This window comes from Rhinolophus hipposideros (genome assembly GCF_964194185.1).
Source record: "Rhinolophus hipposideros genome assembly, chromosome: 19".
Classification (NCBI taxonomy): Eukaryota; Metazoa; Chordata; class Mammalia; order Chiroptera; family Rhinolophidae; genus Rhinolophus; species Rhinolophus hipposideros.
The window spans coordinates 40,877,879-40,894,588 of record NC_138065.1 but is presented as its reverse complement, the minus strand read 5'-3'; the positions used below and the strand labels follow the sequence as shown (position 1 = coordinate 40,894,588).

The 16,710-nt window shown below is 42.5% G+C and overlaps 1 protein-coding gene across 1 annotated transcript in view; it reads left to right on the top strand.

Annotated features, from left to right (window-relative positions):
* Positions 1-15,849, top strand: part of LOC308487520 (uncharacterized protein C1orf21) — a 199,476-nt gene extending 183,627 nt beyond the window's left edge. Inside the window, exon 6 of the mRNA XM_081025863.1 lies at positions 15,055-15,849. Within this exon, the coding sequence (XP_080881989.1) occupies positions 15,055-15,093 (39 nt within the window). The 3' untranslated portion in view covers positions 15,094-15,849. The remainder of the gene's footprint in view (positions 1-15,054) is intronic.
* Positions 15,850-16,710: the final 861 nt, after the last annotated feature.

The window sequence follows — 16,710 nt, the reverse complement described above, 5'->3', positions numbered from 1 at the left end:
ACTTTACCTCGAGTGAGTGGCCCAGCTGTTTGTGTATTTTACCACATATGGCCCTTGGTGAAAAACATTGAAAAAAGTTTGGACACCCCTGATCTATTACCTCTTAACTCTCCTCTGGATACCAAAAGAAATCTCTGCTCTGTCTCTCTCAAGACAGATCTAAAAAATAAAATAAAACTTCAAAAAATAGATATAAAAGTACCATTAGCATAAAGAAACTAGGACTTTTCGATGGTTAAATATGTATAGTGAAACTTAATTTGGGCTTCAGTACACGAATTCAGAGATCGTCACTGTGCTAAGCTACAGTTAACCTTTGCACCACAAACAGACCCACGGTTTTCTCAGAAATAAACAGTGGCACAGAAAAGCAGGTAGCAAAAATGCTTTGGAAACGTTTTATCTAACACTTACTGAGTACCAGACATGATGCTAGTTACTCAGGATAGAAAAATCGATAGGAAACATGGGATACAAAATAGGTAAGGAGCAGTCCCTTGGCTGAGGTGTTCGATTTGTAAAGTGAATTTCTTTAAAAATGTAATTATTTTACTGATGGAGCAGTCCTTCATCTATCTCCCACCCGCCGACCGTTGTCACTGTGAGTCAGGTCCTTCTGTATTGGACACAAGTTTTGGCTGGGTCAGGTGTGAAACTTGGAGTCCCTTAACCAGGCGGTGGGGACAGCTTCTTAGACACTTGGTACCATGTCACTGTGCTTGTGTGCAAGGCCAGGACACCGGGCTCCCTCTGGAGATGACCAGGGGGCAGTTTTGGTCAGGAGATCAACAAAAGTTCAAAAGAGCTTTATTTTTAATTTTTATTTTTTCAGTATTTTTTTATTAGTTTCAGGTGTATAAAGCAGTGTAATAATTAGACATTTACACCCCTCACAAAGTGACAACCCCCCCCAATCTACTACCCCTCTGACATCGTATAGAGCTGTTACAATTCCATTGACTCTATTCCCTATGCTGTATGACCTCTGTTTCATTGGCATTTGTTTTTTCCTTTTGGAGAGTAAAAATCCTGTGAAACAATAGAAGTGTCCCCTTTATTTTTACCTCATGTTTTTTTTTTTCTTTTATCAAGATACCTAATGCTGTTCCATTGGAATCTGTAGTTGTGCCCGACACTTCATAGGCCCCTGAACCTTATGTGAAGGGGTCATATTTGACGAATTTTGCAGCTTGAAAAAAAAATGAATTTACTACAGAGCAAGGTAATGATTTTAAACTCTGTAGTTAGAGGAGAACGAAGCTATCTAGATTATTAAAACTTGGCCCCACGGAGGACTTTCTGAAAACAGTACCAAATACAGATCACCTCTGATTGTAAGATCTGCTTTCTACTACTTTCTACTATACGCTTGAGTTTATTTTGTAAGAAGCAGAAAAGGTAAGCACACTTTTAAAGTACCTGTAATATTAGTATCTTCTCCAGGCAAAAACAGGGATTTAAAATGTCTAACCACTATGCTGTACACCTGAAAATAATATAAAGTAAGAGTGAATATCAAATATAATTTAAACTTTTTTAATTTTTTTAAAGGAAAAATTAAACAGGGAGGTATACTTTGCTCTATGGGGACGTAAGAACAGCTGACGACCAAGGAGTCTTTTGCCCTCTCAAAAACAACCTTGAATAGTAAATAAAGAAGATTTCAGTACAGTGTCGTTGGTATCTGGTTAGTTTTTCTCACGCAAGACTTCTTAAGATTTATTGAGCCATGGGTGTCTTCTTGGAATCTTATAAATATTATAAAGATTTTTCTGTATAAAAATGCACGTGATATCATATACAAGAAATTCTTAAGTAAAATGTACGAGTTTTATAATTCTCTGGAGCCACCTGTCCTTGGGCCCCAGGCAAAGAACTTGTGGATTTCTTTAAGACGCATTTCATTAATGTGTTTCCTTCAGATCTAGGGCCCAGGTGACCCAAGTCTTGCCAGAGACCTTATCAATATATATCTCTGATTTTAAAGAGGATTGGGAAACTGAGGGGAGAGAACTCCATGCAAACCCCTTCTCCCTCCTTCCTTCCCTTTCTTCTTCTCCTCAAAAAAGCTCACAGTACTTCACCCCTGAGAGTGAGCTCAGCTTGCCTACTGTATCATCTCATGTATTCCTGCATGATTTTGAGACTTCGCCTGTTAACTGGAATTACTCAGTGTGACATTTTGAGGAAATGTCTGAGAAAGAGCAGCGTATGGATTTAATTCAGCTGGTTTTAAAAGATGTTTATTGGGAGACCTCTACATCTACTGAAAAATCGTTTACATTTAGAGAATGTTTGGATTCCCGAAGTGGCCCGAATCCCTTGGCGCCAGAATTCACCTTGTTAGTGAGAAAGATCATGGTAAGCCTGCACTTACAAATTTATTTCAAGGGCTCCTTCTCTTAACACTACATCAGATCAGTCTGAATTCACCTTATGAATCAGGGTGTCAGGGACCAGAAGGTGTTTGCTTTTCGTCTGGTGAAGAGCGTGACTCGTGTGTCATGTTTGGTTCTACACAGAAACTATTCCTGTGGTAGACTGTTGACCGTCAGAACTGCTATAGAATCAAATGTAACGTTTGGCAGACGTAGCTGACGATAAGTTTTACTTTCTGCTGGTGTATGTAAAGGCCTCCTCAGTGTGTGCTAGTGATGAGAAAACGTGGGACTGTTGTATCAGACCCTAAAGAATGTCACATGACCTGCCTCCTGTGTACAGAGGAAGTCACGGCATGTCCCTCCCACCCAGTTTGTCACTTTCAGTAACAACTGAGGTCCTCAACACTGGCGGAGAGTTGCTCTTGCTGACATGTGTATTTGGGAAGTGGGCTGGGCTGCCAATATCATCCCAGTAAGCTAGTTCTTGTTCCATGGTAAACATAGTGTGGTCTTGCTTTTGATGATAACCAAACCCTTCCTTGTGTCTCCTTTCCCGTCATCCCCTTGCCTTGCCTCCTCTCCTGTGTGTCCCGTTTCTCATCTGCCAGCCGAATTAAAGCTGTAGACAGGGTAAGGATGTGACTCAGTCCTGTTTTTTCTCCTTACTACCTAGGTTTATGCAATGACTTCTTAATAGTTGTGATGGTAACACTGGTGTAGGAACCACTGGAGAAGTGGGTGCACACCTTGGCTGCATTACCTGTTGCTATTAGCGATGTAGCATTCCCACATAGCTAATAGCAATAGGTGACACAGCCAAGAAAACTAAAGCAAGCATCAAGCCTAAAAGAAATGCAACCCATTCAGTCTCTGTTCACTTTCTTTTCCCTGGAGGGCTTGCTTTTCAGAGAATCCTTGAGGTTCTTTCAGTCTGGCTCTTTAGAGAACAGCAGAGGTGCATTCAGTTTCTGGAACAATGCAGTGCACAGATGCAGCAAGAACCATGCCACTTGTATGAATGAAATGTGGCGGACGGTGCCCTGAACTCCATAGCAGTGTATGGCACTAACCGAATTTTGCCGTGGGTGCAAGTGCTTGGATAAGGGAAGGCAACCCAAGGCACCACCCCGAGAGATACAGTGATGTCCATGTGTGTCATTCCCTTGATGGGTCCCCATTCTGCTTCTCCCCATCCTCTTCTTGGGCTTTCCTTTTCCCTTCTTTCCTACGTCCTTTGTGTGTGGCAGCCACGGGCATCGTTTTAATCCTACAGAGAGCGCAGGGGCGGGGGATAGAGAGGGTGCCAACCTCCGTAAGGGCTGCTTTATTATTTAAGACTCTTCAGAAGGGCTCAAAGCATTGAGCAGGCAGCTCCCTCAGGCTACGAATGAGGTTTCATTTATCTTTGTGTCCCCAAAACCTAGCACAGAACCTGGGACAGAGCAGTTGCTTAATAAATGTGTTGAATGAGTGAATGATGCAAATAAGACCACTGGGCTTAGCAGGAACCAAAGCACACAAAGGAAGGGCATGTGGTCGGCCAGACTCCTATAGGAGAGGTGCTCGGCGTGCTAGAAGGTGCTCCTGCTGAAGGGCAGCCCAGCAGGTGCAAGACCAAGAAACCAGAGTGAGAGAGTCACGGAGAGAGGCAGCATGGAGCAAGAGAGAAAGCCTGTGTTTCCCACCTGGGCCCCGTCCAAGGACCTGCTCCAGGAGAAGCTGGGTGACCCCAGGATAATTGGTTCACCTTTCTGGTCCTCAGTTTCCTCGCCAAAAAATGGGGATAGTAATACTAACTTGTCTGAGACATTCAAGAAAGTTTATGTGGAGTCTCTAGTAGAGGGTTTGCCATGTTGTACATGCCTTGTAATTGGTAGCTTTTCTTTTGGTTGAAGTTGCCTATATCTGTATCCTCAAGGCCATTTGTAAAGATTTGGGGAACGTTGGGGGCGGGGGGTGACTAAGACTGAAACTCGAAATGCAGAACTTACCAGTTTGATATAGAGACACTGCACATGCACACACACACACACACACACACACACACACACGTGCATGCACACATTAGTGTGGTATGGTTTTACATGATATATTTATAAATGGCATCTGTTACATATTTAAACATTGATGTACACGTAAAGTATAGTTTATTTGATGTAGTATGAATGTGATATGAATATTAAAGTATCAAAAATGAGCTAAAGGACACATACCAAACCCATGACCAGTGTTAAGCCTGGGATGCAGGAAGGGAGATGGGGCTGAGATGGAAGTTTCATTTCTTAGGGGGGAGGGTGGTAGCTAGAAGCCAATGTTACAACATAGCACTACTTCTTATGTCTGAGGGATGGAAATACAGTGTTTGTTACACTCTTTATACTTTTCTGTAGCTTTTAAATTTCTCAAAATTAAAAGAAGTCGATGAGCACAGGAATATGCTTGCGACAAAATGTCAAGTGGAAAGAAGCAGATTACACAGTGATCACTGGCCTTGCTCACACCTTGTGCTGCATCCCAGAGTGTGCAGTTCAGTGGAAGGAAACCTTCGGGATGCACTGATCTACAGGCACTAAATATAAACCATGCTCTAAGTCCCTGAAACGCTCCTCTTTCAGATTTCATTGGACATCACTCCTATTTTGAGGGCTCTATCGTCAGGGCCGTAGATGCAGTGGACCTCTATTAACTGCTGTTCTTTTTTGGCCAGTTGGCCAAATGTGTGACCACCCTTCATTTAACAGAGCTTCATAACCCATTGGGCTGATAGTCATCACAGACTAGTCAGCTCTGCTTGTCCCAGCCTCTCCTGTGTCCTCTGGGCCTCCCTTGGTTGTCACTCTCCCCAAGTGCTGATTCCCAGGAAATGTGTTAGGTTCACCAGGCCAGTGGAAACCTCAGGTTCCATGATGAACTGGCTAGTTCACTCTTTTCTCTGTGGGCAGGGACCTCCCGTCAGCAGCAGCCAAAAGCCTGGCTAAATGCACTGCTTCCTATTCTGAAAGCAAAAAGAAAGAAAAGGGAAGGTGAGCACTGTGACCCCGCAATGCCACTCCTCTGTATGGGAAGAAAAGAAACCAACTTTTCACACTCTCTCCTCTCTCGCCTGCTAGTGGCGCAATAAGAGGGGCAAACCCGATGTCCTCCACTCTCTCCACCTGTGACAGGGTGTGGCGGTTGCCATCCACAGAGCCTCGGTGGGAGGGGAGGCGTTGGGGAGGGCCTGCTGGGTTTTCTAATCCATCAAGGAAACTGATTCTCATCTGACTCTTTCTGACTATCTTGAGTTAAAAGCTGTAAGGAAAGGAGGTAGGTGCTTAGTCTCCCCAAACCTCCGACCAGATTCAATATAAATTCTAGGGTATAAGCAATCAGTTCAGAACAAAGAGCTCAAATGCGTTTGTCTAGAAGGCACATCTTTGTCAAGAGGCATATGGGTTAAAATCCCAGACTTGCTAAAGCCATTAATCAAAATCACTATCCTAGAGGAAGTGAACCCTGGAGAAGACCCATGAGGCTCTAATCTACCAAGTGGGTTGTCCTGGCTTGGAAGTGAGGGAGTGGTATTTAAATCTGAACGTTGACACCTGAGAACAGACTAATTAAGACATCCTTTTGAATTAAGCCCATCAAATGGCCTGGAAATTTTCCACAATAATTCCGCCAAAAAATGTATGGGATGTCCATTACCATTACAGTAGTACCTCGGTTTTTGAATGTCTCCGTTGACGAACATTTCGGTTTACGAAGACCATAAATGTTATGGATCTATGGTATCATTAGATAGTAAAATTCATGCTAAATTTGAAGTTTTAGGGGTTGATTTTAAAGGTCTGGAACGCATTAATCCATTTTGCATTACTTTCTATGGGGAAACCGTGCCTCGGTTTTCGAACGTTTCAGAACTCGAACGATCTGGAACGGATTATGTTAAAAAACCGAGGTACCACTGTATAAGGAATCAGTTACAACAGGGAAAATTTTTATAAGATAATGTTAAGTGAATGAAGCCAAATAAAAAAATTGCGTCTATCATAGGATTGAAACTATATTAAAAGGACATATATATGTGGACAGAGATTTACATGAAACTTGAACACTCTTTGATTATTAAGAAGATGTGGTTGTAGGAAATTTTTTTTAATTTAGATTTTGATTGATGGCTTTCTTGTTTGTACAATAAGAACTATTTTATAAAATGGCATTTTGGAGGAGAACTCTGGTCTCGCGAAGTGGAAATTATCTCAGCTGTTTGAGCTCTTGGGAAGAGGGCCAAACCCTTGACAGTGTTAGCTTCCGAACCCTCTGATGGGACTTCAATTCTCTATGACAGGGTGGGGCACACTACAGCCCATTGGGCCAAATCTGGCCCATCAGACAAGAATGGTTTTTACATGTTTAAATGGTTGGAGAAAACAAAAAGCAGAATAATATATTCTGACATGTGAAAAATTATGTGAAATTCCAAATTCAATGTCAACAAAGAAAGTTTTATTGGAACACAGCCAAACTTGTTTTTTGTTTTCACTTTTATCTGTGGCTGCCTTCATGCTTAAAATGGCAGAGTTGAGTTGCAACAGAGACCATATGGAATGCAAAGCCTAAAAGATTTGCTGTTGGGCCCTTCACAGAGAAATTTGCCAACTTCTGCTGTAGGTCATCAGTTGAATGTGACCTAGAGATGTGGGCATCATATGTTTTTACCGTTGTTTTTCTTTTCTTTTTAAAGGATTTTTTTTAATTGGGGAAGGGGAACAGGACTTTATTGGGGAACAGTGTGTACTTCCAGGACATTTTCTTTTTTTCCAAGTCAAGCTGTTGTCCTTTCAATCCTAGTTGTGGAGGGTGCCATTCAGCTTCAAGTTGTTGTCCTTTCAGTCTTAGTTGTGGAGGGTGCAGCTCAGCTCCAGGTCCAGTTGCCCATTGCTAGTTGCAGGGGGCGCAGCCCACCCGAACCAGCAACCTTGTGGTTGAGAGGACGCACTCCAACCAACTGAGCCATCTGGGAGCTCAGCTGCAGCTCAGCTCAAGGTACCGTGTTCAATCTTAGTTGCAGGGGGCAGAGCCCACCATCCCTTGCGGGATTCGAGGAGTTGAACCGGCAACCTTGTGCGTCTTGTGGTTGAGAGCCCACTGGCCCATGTGGGAATCGAACCGGCAGCCTTCGGAGTTAGGAGCACGGAGCTCTAACCGCCTGAGCCACCGGGCCGGCCCTACCCTTGCTTTTCTTTATCCTCAATCCCATTCACCTCCTCATGGGGAAGGAGTATATTTTAAGTCATCTGAGGGCCAACATGAGATAAAACTTGAGAAATAGGTGCTTTAAAGCTTCGAAAATATCCTCCTTTTGTTGGTAGAATGAGGATTTGGGTGTAATAAACACTTCATGGTGGGGGGGGGCAGTTAAAGCTGTTTAGTTAATACTTATTTCTGGGAAATGGAAAGCCTAATATACTGGGATTGCTACCACTAGGTATCATGGTGATTATTCCTATATACGGTCAAAGAAACAGTCAGAGGCTGTCACAGTCCTCCTACTGCTCATTATAAAGGAGATCTTTTTCCAACTGAAATAATAACGTGTGGGCCTAATTAAAATAAAGCTCATTAGAAAGGAGACAGCTATTAATGTCCCAACTGATTTTCCTAATGAAGTAAGACTTTAACAGTACAGGTTAATTATTTTTGCTTTTCTTTGGCATTTCCTCAAAACGGTGTTATAAATTGTTGTTGGACTGTAAAGGAAAATGCTGCTGAAGTGCTTCCTGACTGAAGAGGCTCTGACAGGTCCGGGCCTGAGGGGGTAGAGTGCCTGCTTCAAGCTCATAGCCCTACAGGAGGAGAATGAAACAGCAGCCCCTTGGAGTGCCCTTCATTCCACTGTTCCACCTTTTTCCCCCGACTCCTCCTGGTCGTGTTTGTTCTGGATTCTAGCTTGTCATTCACACACGCTCAAGCCTGGAATGGGGCTCTTCTGTCTTGTACTCCTTGTTCAGAGTCAGAGCTAAAATGTCCTCATTCCCATCGAAACTTGGATCTGAGGTTACCTCTGGGTGGGGATACATGGAGGAAAAAGTTGGGGGAAAAGGTATAGATGGGCAGAGAAGGGAGACCGCCCATTAAATTTCTGCACCAAAATTCAGATGTGGCAGTTGTGTTTCCTCATTGAAGATGCCCTTTGGTGCTTAGAATGCCAGTCAGTCCCACAGTGCAGAGTCGAGGAGTCGTAATTAAGTCAAGAAACTGAGACCCGGGAACCCCACAGTTGAGAAGAGAGAAGAGGAAGGTGAATCATGGAAAGGGAACAGACAGGAGGTAGGAGAATCAAAATAATGTGCGGGCCAGGAACTCATAGATGTTCCCAGCATCATTCAGAGAGGTTAAGAGGAAGGTGAATTCTTGTCAGTCAGTCAGTCAACCCACAAGAGCCTATTTATGACGAGTATAACAACTCACGGTTCCAGATAGAAATAAGCCTCACTTAACCAAACTTCTGTGGTAAGCCTTCATTACAAAATGCATGTTTGCTTTCTCCAAACATGAGAGTCATGACTGGAATGTTTAGTTACCTGGCTCCACTGTGATACCTGTGAGGTTCTTTAATGTAGAACATTGTGACGACAGCACAAGACAGTTTAAGATGGCTGACTGAATATTATGGAAAGAAAATCAGACATGGTTCCTATGTGGTTTACACTGGTATTATTTATATAAACAAAAATGATGAATAATGGACAGTGAGATTCTGTTATCAACCTGTATTCCCACTCCTTGCAGCTCTTCTGTGCCTCTCCTAAGTTCCAGAATATTCTAGTAACCAGTCTGTGCTAATACTTTTGCTCAAAAATTACTTTTTACCAGTTGTATTGTTAAAGAGGGCTGCTTTTCCCCAAATATTGACAGTTTGCTTCACTTATGAATGTCCCAGGACACTTCCTATATAATGAACGTCATTCAACACATTCATCCTTACACACACACACATACACACGCACACACAGCACCTGCCTCTCTCCAAACAGCTTAGTATTTATAACCATTTGTAATATGGGCTACACAAGGATTCCATTAGGTATCAAAAAGACGATTTAGGCTAAAGTTACTATAGAGCATGGTGACGAGATGAAAGTATCACTGAGAGAGGAAGAGACCAATTCACCCTAGAACAACTGGGGGAAATTTCACTTAAAGATAGGATGTTGGAACAAGATCACAAATTTGAAATAGCCACATAGAGAAAGCTGGGAAGGGAGAAGAGAACAATATGTGTAAAATTACTGTGGTATACACAAAGGATCTGCCTGTTTGGGACATCGTGAGTGATTGGTTCTGTTGGTTGTTTTTGTGTGATAGCAGAGAGTACAGCAGCCATACCTTAGAAAATTTTTTTTTTCCAGTGGCGGATGTTTGATTTTTTTTTTCATGCCTAATAAAAATGTTACAATGAAAATATTTGTACATACACTTTTAACAACTTTATGGCGGTATAAATTATACCATAAAATTTATACTCGTTTGACATGTACAATTCAGTGAATTTTAGTAAATTTACCGAATGCCACAACCATCACCACACTCCAGTTTTAGAACATTTCCATCAACTCAGTAAGATCCCTTCTGCTTGCTTATAATCAGTCCCCATGCCAACCTCCAGCCCCAGGGAACCAATGCATATCTATTTTTTAAAATGTATAGTTGAGGGTTTGTCTGTGATGCTGATTTCTACAATTGCTCTAATAAAAGGTATGAACATTTTAATGACTCACAATACATATTACCAAAATACTTTTCAAAGCAGTCGAACCATTTTACGCCAAGGCCAACACTATAGGAGAGTCACACTTCACTGTGCACGCCCAAGAATTGGGTGTGGCTATTCTTAAATAATATCTCATTTTCACTTGTCCTTTTTGATTACCGAAGCAGACCATTTTTCTATTTGGTGTTTATGGCTTTATTTTGTTTGGAATGAGTTTCCACTTTGTGTTCTTCCCTGTTATTGGGTTTGTCTCACTGTTCATTTTTTATTGGTATGAGCTTCTTGTATAACTTTTATCACTTATACAAGGTATGCTGCGGGTATTTTTCCCATGATGAGGTTAGCCTTTTTATTTTGTTGTAATATTTTTTTTTTACATACAAAGGTTCAGTGTTACATAATCAAATGTACTCATATTTTTTTATTTTTCCTTGTGATCTTTTTCTATTCTTTTGAGGCTAAGAGTTATCTGCCTTTGACAGAAGTTCAGTTTCATATACCGTTGTATTGTTGCTAAGATTTAGCACATTGATCTTTTTGGAATCTGGTGTTTCTGTTATTCCCTTTGTCAGATACTTAATTCTTATATATCTCAGGCTATATTTCTGGGATATCTTATTCTGTTTTGGTGATTTTTAGTGGATCCATTGAAAACAAAAAATACATGGAAAAACTGACACACATACAGAGGAAGGAGACCCAGGTGGAGACCAAGGGATGCTGTCAGTGTGGGAAGACCCGTCCTCTGGTTTCAAAGGCCCAAGCTAAGCCATTCTGTGAGAGGAAGGGGTTTGGGATCTGCTGTTGAACAGTTTCATGGGCAGCTTGGAAATGTATCTGATGCTTTCCAGACGGATAGTGAAGTTTCCCTGTATGGAATGTCGTAAGTGGAGGCCCATCCTTTGTTAGCTGCAAGATCAGAGAGGAAAACTTCTAGGTCCCTCTCCAACTCCCAAATTTCAGAACTCTCTAGATAGTTTTCATCCTTTCATTTATTCAACAAACATTTATTGAGCATCAAACATGCTGCTGTTGGCTAGTCTAAGTCCTAGGGAGCAGCAGTGCAAAAGACAGTTTCCACCCACTCCATGTTTCTGTACAAGGGGGACAACCAATAAAGACAACCAATAAAGAAGTGAATTAATATATTAATAATGTCAGGTAATGATAAGGAGTGTAAATAAAATTGAAGCAGAGTAAGAAGCACTATTAGATGTAGGGTGTTCAGGAAAGACAATGAGATGACATTTGAGCAGAGATCTAGAAAAAGAGAGCAATGGATGGGTGGGGGCTGGAGTCGCAGGGAGCCAGCCAGGAAGGAGGAGGAAGGATTAGCACCCAGGCCTGGCTTGTAAACTTCTTTAAGTTGCCAAGAAAATAACAGAGACGACAGAAGAGGGCATGGAAAACCTATTCAGAGTGAAGGTGTGGTCAGGGAAATCTCCGAAAGCAAAAGCTTGCGGAGATGTTCGTGTCTGCACCAAAATGCCCCTGTGGGTTATCCAACAACACTCAGCATCAGCAGGCATTTCCGTTCCTCCAGTCTGTGGGGTTCTTGTCAGGATTTGCTCTCTGTAGCTCTCAGTGTGTCCTTTGCACAAGGGTGGAATTATGTCCAACAGTTCCTAATTCCGCCTGCGCAAAGCGTCTTCACAAAGACTTCCATTTTGTTGTCCCTCTAAGGGGAAAGTATGGGCTTCAGTGAAGAGAATTGCTCTGTAACTCCCCAACCCAGCTCACTCCCACTTCCTGCCTTCTGACAGCTGAAGGTTTTAAGATTCTCTTTTTAGCACAGTTCTTTAAAAATTTAAATGAGACCTAAAGTCATATTCTCTAAGCAAGCTCCCTGCCCTGCTGGGTAGGGCCAATGGGCGATGCTGAGATGGGGCCGCTCTCAGGTCCCCGTTTCTTAAAATGACACCAGCCATCTGGATGTTTTTGATTTCCAAGTTTTCTGCTCATAAAATATTTGGTTCTCAGAGCTGCTGACTGTTGATAATAACAAAAATGATACTGATTTGAATTTGAATGTAGTGACCAACTAACTACAGTTACAACAAAACAACAATAATAACAACAACAATGCAAGGATTAGCCTGTGGGCTTGGGCTTCTCTGAAGGTTCCCCACCGGATGGTCACAGGCACCGCTCCCTCCTTGCAGGGCTGGTGTGAATACCAATGAAACAATGTCTGCAAAGCAACGAGTGCGGTTTTTCTTCTTCTAAAATAATGATAATCTTTTCAACAGAACCAATGCTTGAGAAATGAAAGTTGCAGTCTTGAGATTAAACAGTGTGTTTGTTTATTTGTCCCTCAAAAGAGAGTGCTGTCTTATGGTAACAGTAAACTTGGAGGGTCTGAAATGCACCTTCGGCTGCACAACCCTTAATTCATGTACAGAATTGGAGACACTGCTTATCAATGAACACACTAATTCACGTGTGTGTGTGTGTGTGTGTGTCTGTCTGTCTGTCTGTCATTGCATCCATCCAAGTCTTCCTTTTGGATGAGGTGCCCTCCGAACTCCACATTGGCCAGCTGGGCCTTTCTTTGATTTGAGGCCTCATTTAGATTGAAGTGGGGAAGGGACTTAGGTGTCTGCCCTAGAAGCTTTATTGTAGCACATGAAGCCTGGCCTGTCTTAGGTGCAAGGCTGAGGTGGGACGGAGGGCTCCCTGACACCTGTTGGACCATAATTTATAACCACAGTCCTCACTCACCTGACAGCCACGAGATGGGAGATCCCTATTCCTCTGCCAGGGGACTGAACAAACATGATGTTTAACAGTAATAGTAGTAATAATCGCAGCAGCTAGTATTTATTGACTGTCTGCCAGACACTATATTTTTCCCATTTAATCCTGATCACAACCCTACGAGACAGAGGCCATGATTATCCCCAGGAAACCACAGCCCAGTAATTTTCCCGATGTCACACAACAGTGTATGTCCATATATACACTAGAAATGTCCTCTGTCCTTTTCTAACAATAAAAAAAAAAAAAACCTCCATGAGCCCGCGTTTCCTTTCCAGCGAAACACCTAGCGTCCATTTGCAGGTCTACTCGTGAGTTGAAATATGTGGAAAGCGTCACCTCATATGTTTCCAGCATTGTGTTGATATATTTGTGTGTGTCTCATGTCCCACATTAGAGAATAAGGTCCCAACGGTCAGCGTCCATGACGATCTCCTTCCTAACTCTCCAACATGGGGCTCAGAGAGTGGTCTCCTGAGTGGTCTGGGCCAAGGCCAGTGATGGCATCTGCTTGGGCGGTGTCACCAGGGAGACTGTCCACGTGGGATGACTGCTCAGGGCACCTCTCTTCTCAGGAAGATAAGTTACCCAGTTTCTCAGCCCAGGAGACATTTCATGCAACAAGTAAAACGAGGCTGCAGATGACACTGCACTCAGACACTGCACTCAGACAGCAGGGGTGAGAGGTGACAATCTGATGATGGAAGAAACCAAAACATGCTAATGAGTGAATTCACATTCAAAAGAACAAGCCTCCTGGGGCCATTTAACATGGGGACAGGCAACCCCTGAAGACTTCATGGTGTGGTAGCATTTTTTTTATTTGTCAAACACACGTGCACATGCGTGTGTGTACACACATATACAATATGTGTCAATTATGTGCCAGGCACTATTTAATCACTTCACTACTATTAACTCACTTTTCAGCAACCATGTAAAGTAGGTACTATTGTTATCTTCATTTTACAGGTGAGGAAACTGAGACACACAGAGGTAACTTAAGCAAGATCCCAGAGCTAGAAAGTCACAGAGTCAGGATTCCCCCAGCTAGATGGTAAAATAACTCATTATAATGCTTCAACATTAGGAAAATGTGAAATCTTGTCAATATACAGATATTGTGACACAGAAACACCAATACTTTTGAGAAACAGTTTTATGCAACATTATTATATTCCTTAAGTTTTAAGATCCTTTTAGGAATAAGTTCGAGTTATGTAGAAAATTCTGTTTTTAAAGGACTATTTTTAAAAAAAAAAGCACCACAAAATTGAAGCACATATTGTATATTTTTAAAAAAGGTCAAAGGATGCAAATAGTATTAATCTGTGACTTTTTACAAAGCCCTTATCTTTGACATTGTGACGCACGCAGTTATTTTGTTCCTATGCTACCTGTCAGGGATTACAGACACCAAGCCATGTGTTTGGAGCAAGGCAACCCAGCCAGGTCAGATGTGGAGCTTATGTCCCAGGCCTACACATGCCTTCGTGACTCCGTTCAAAAGTAACAATGGTCTAGAGTCCTTAAAACTTCCAATAACCCATTTCGTTAGGGCATGAATCAGAAGCACTTTTGCCTCTCTTGGGCATCCCACACATAGCAAACACAGTCCCAAAATATGTTATATTCAGGGACTCCTTGTTTGGCTGTTGTTTTTTTAGCCTGTTTTAATTGAGAGTGGCTTAAGACGAAGATATCCCTGGAGGTACTGTCCCCCTCTGAAAAGTGATAAAGTCCAGGCATGGAGACATAGCTGTAGGAAGTGGGTATCCCTAGTCCCAGCTGAAAGGGACTTGTTTATTGTTCATGAGAAATTGCTCTCCCGAATGGATCGTCCATTTGGTAATTTCTTGGTGAATGGCTGAGTCTTGTATGTGCCTTGTATATGTTCTTACCAGTATGAAATAAGGGCTTATTGGGGGCTTGGTAAAATTCCCATGCCTATCTCAAGGCATATATATAGCTCAATATACAGTTTATAAACCACCAACACATACTGTTTATGACTTTCCTACCTGTGCCCAGTAGTCACTGATGAATCCTGGGTCCTGATTGCAAGGAGACGCATACTGAGAGAAAATTGATGGCGAGTAACTGTCTCAGGCCTGCTTTGAATTTCTCATTCACATGTTATTGTTTTCTTTTCCCCTCCAGGGTCGAGATTACTGTTCTGAAGAAGAGGACATCACATAGCACCAATTCTACCACTCGAACCAGGAGCTACTACTGTGTAAATAGGTTACACCCCAGTTGAAATCTTTGCAAAGGTCCGTCCTCTTCAAGGAACAGCACTAAAAGAAGATCGTTCCGTATCCGTATGCCCCATTAAATTACAGTGTTTCTTAATGAACTTGCAAAGGAATATTGCTAAAAACAAAACAAACAAACAAACAAAAAACTGTTACGAACTTTCTTTGTTGCTGCTAGTTCAAACTTGTTGCAACTTTCACTTCTCTTGTGTCCAGGTATGCAGCAAAACTCTGCAATTTCACCTTAAAGATATTGTTGGTTTTACAGAGGCTCTCCAACCTATTTTCTCTAAAGATGGGGTAGTGGTGATCTCATATCAAACTTCTATTCTAGACCCGTTATGCTTCTAAGTATCTCCTTCCCTCTCCCCTTCTTCCTCCCTGGCTCTCCCGAGCCGTCCTTCTTCTCACTGGTAATGTCGCGCTTTGGAGATGGGATGGTTGCTATGGCAAGCCTTTTTTCTGTGCTAAGAAGAAGTAGAGAAGCTATTCTCGATTGAAAGCATGTTGGGACCTGACTCCTGGAAGTGACACAGGAGCAAGCAGCAGGTCGGTTCTTTTACTAGGTATCTTAATCAAGGATTAAGATTGCAACACTGGCTTTGCTCAGATGCAGACGGAAGTGTGTGATCACAATCATTTCGAATCCCTCTTCCCCACTTTTTTTCTAAGAAAATAAACATTTTACTGTTTTTATGGATCCTTGTCTTCTCCCATTCATCCAGTTCAGTGTTCTACGATGCTCCTGGGTGCGGAAGACAGCCCTCCTTTGCTGAGACACCCGTAATTGACCTCACTGGCTCCCTACCATCCCATGAGTTATCTACCAATCATTAGCTGGGCTCTAAGTGGTCAGAGAGGTGAGGGGACATCCCATGAGTTTTCAGGAGGGCCTGCAAACTCCCTGTTAGCTTTCATTTTGTTAGCAAACAAACCACACCCTACTTCCTAATTCTCTCCCTTCAGAATGGTGCAGGGGCCTTGCCACTTTCCTTTCCTGTCCCTTGCAGCACAGGACCGTACAGTGAGAGGTATTCGCCTACTGGAAAACGTAGCACATCGACACTGGTGATGAGACTTGGAGATGCGAAAACTAAAGCCCCAGGGGCAGTCATGGGGAATGTTAACTGGGTTTGGCAGAGTTTATTTTTCCATATTATTATACGAAGAGAATGATCTCTTCCCAAAGACAGAAGTAATATTTTTAACAAATGTTGTCACAAGTAAATAGCAGTCAAAAGGAGAAAATAACTTTTGTATTTTTTTAACGCATTTGATAGCTTTGACTGGGGGATTCTCTTTGTGACTTTCTGGGGGAGGGCACCAGTCCAGGTTTGGGTTTGTCCCACGGAAACACGGAAGGAGCACTGTGTGTTTCTCTCTTTGGGGCTTGTGACTGTGAAGGGCTGTCGGGTGCACTGCCACCCTCCCAAGGTGGCTGGTTAGTGTGTTCTGGGTAGTCAAGAGATCATCTGCCACAGACCACAAGAAGCAGCTCTATTTGTTCTTGTTGAGAAGATGCGCCTGGGCTGTCAAGTCCATCCACACAGCTCATGGCAAG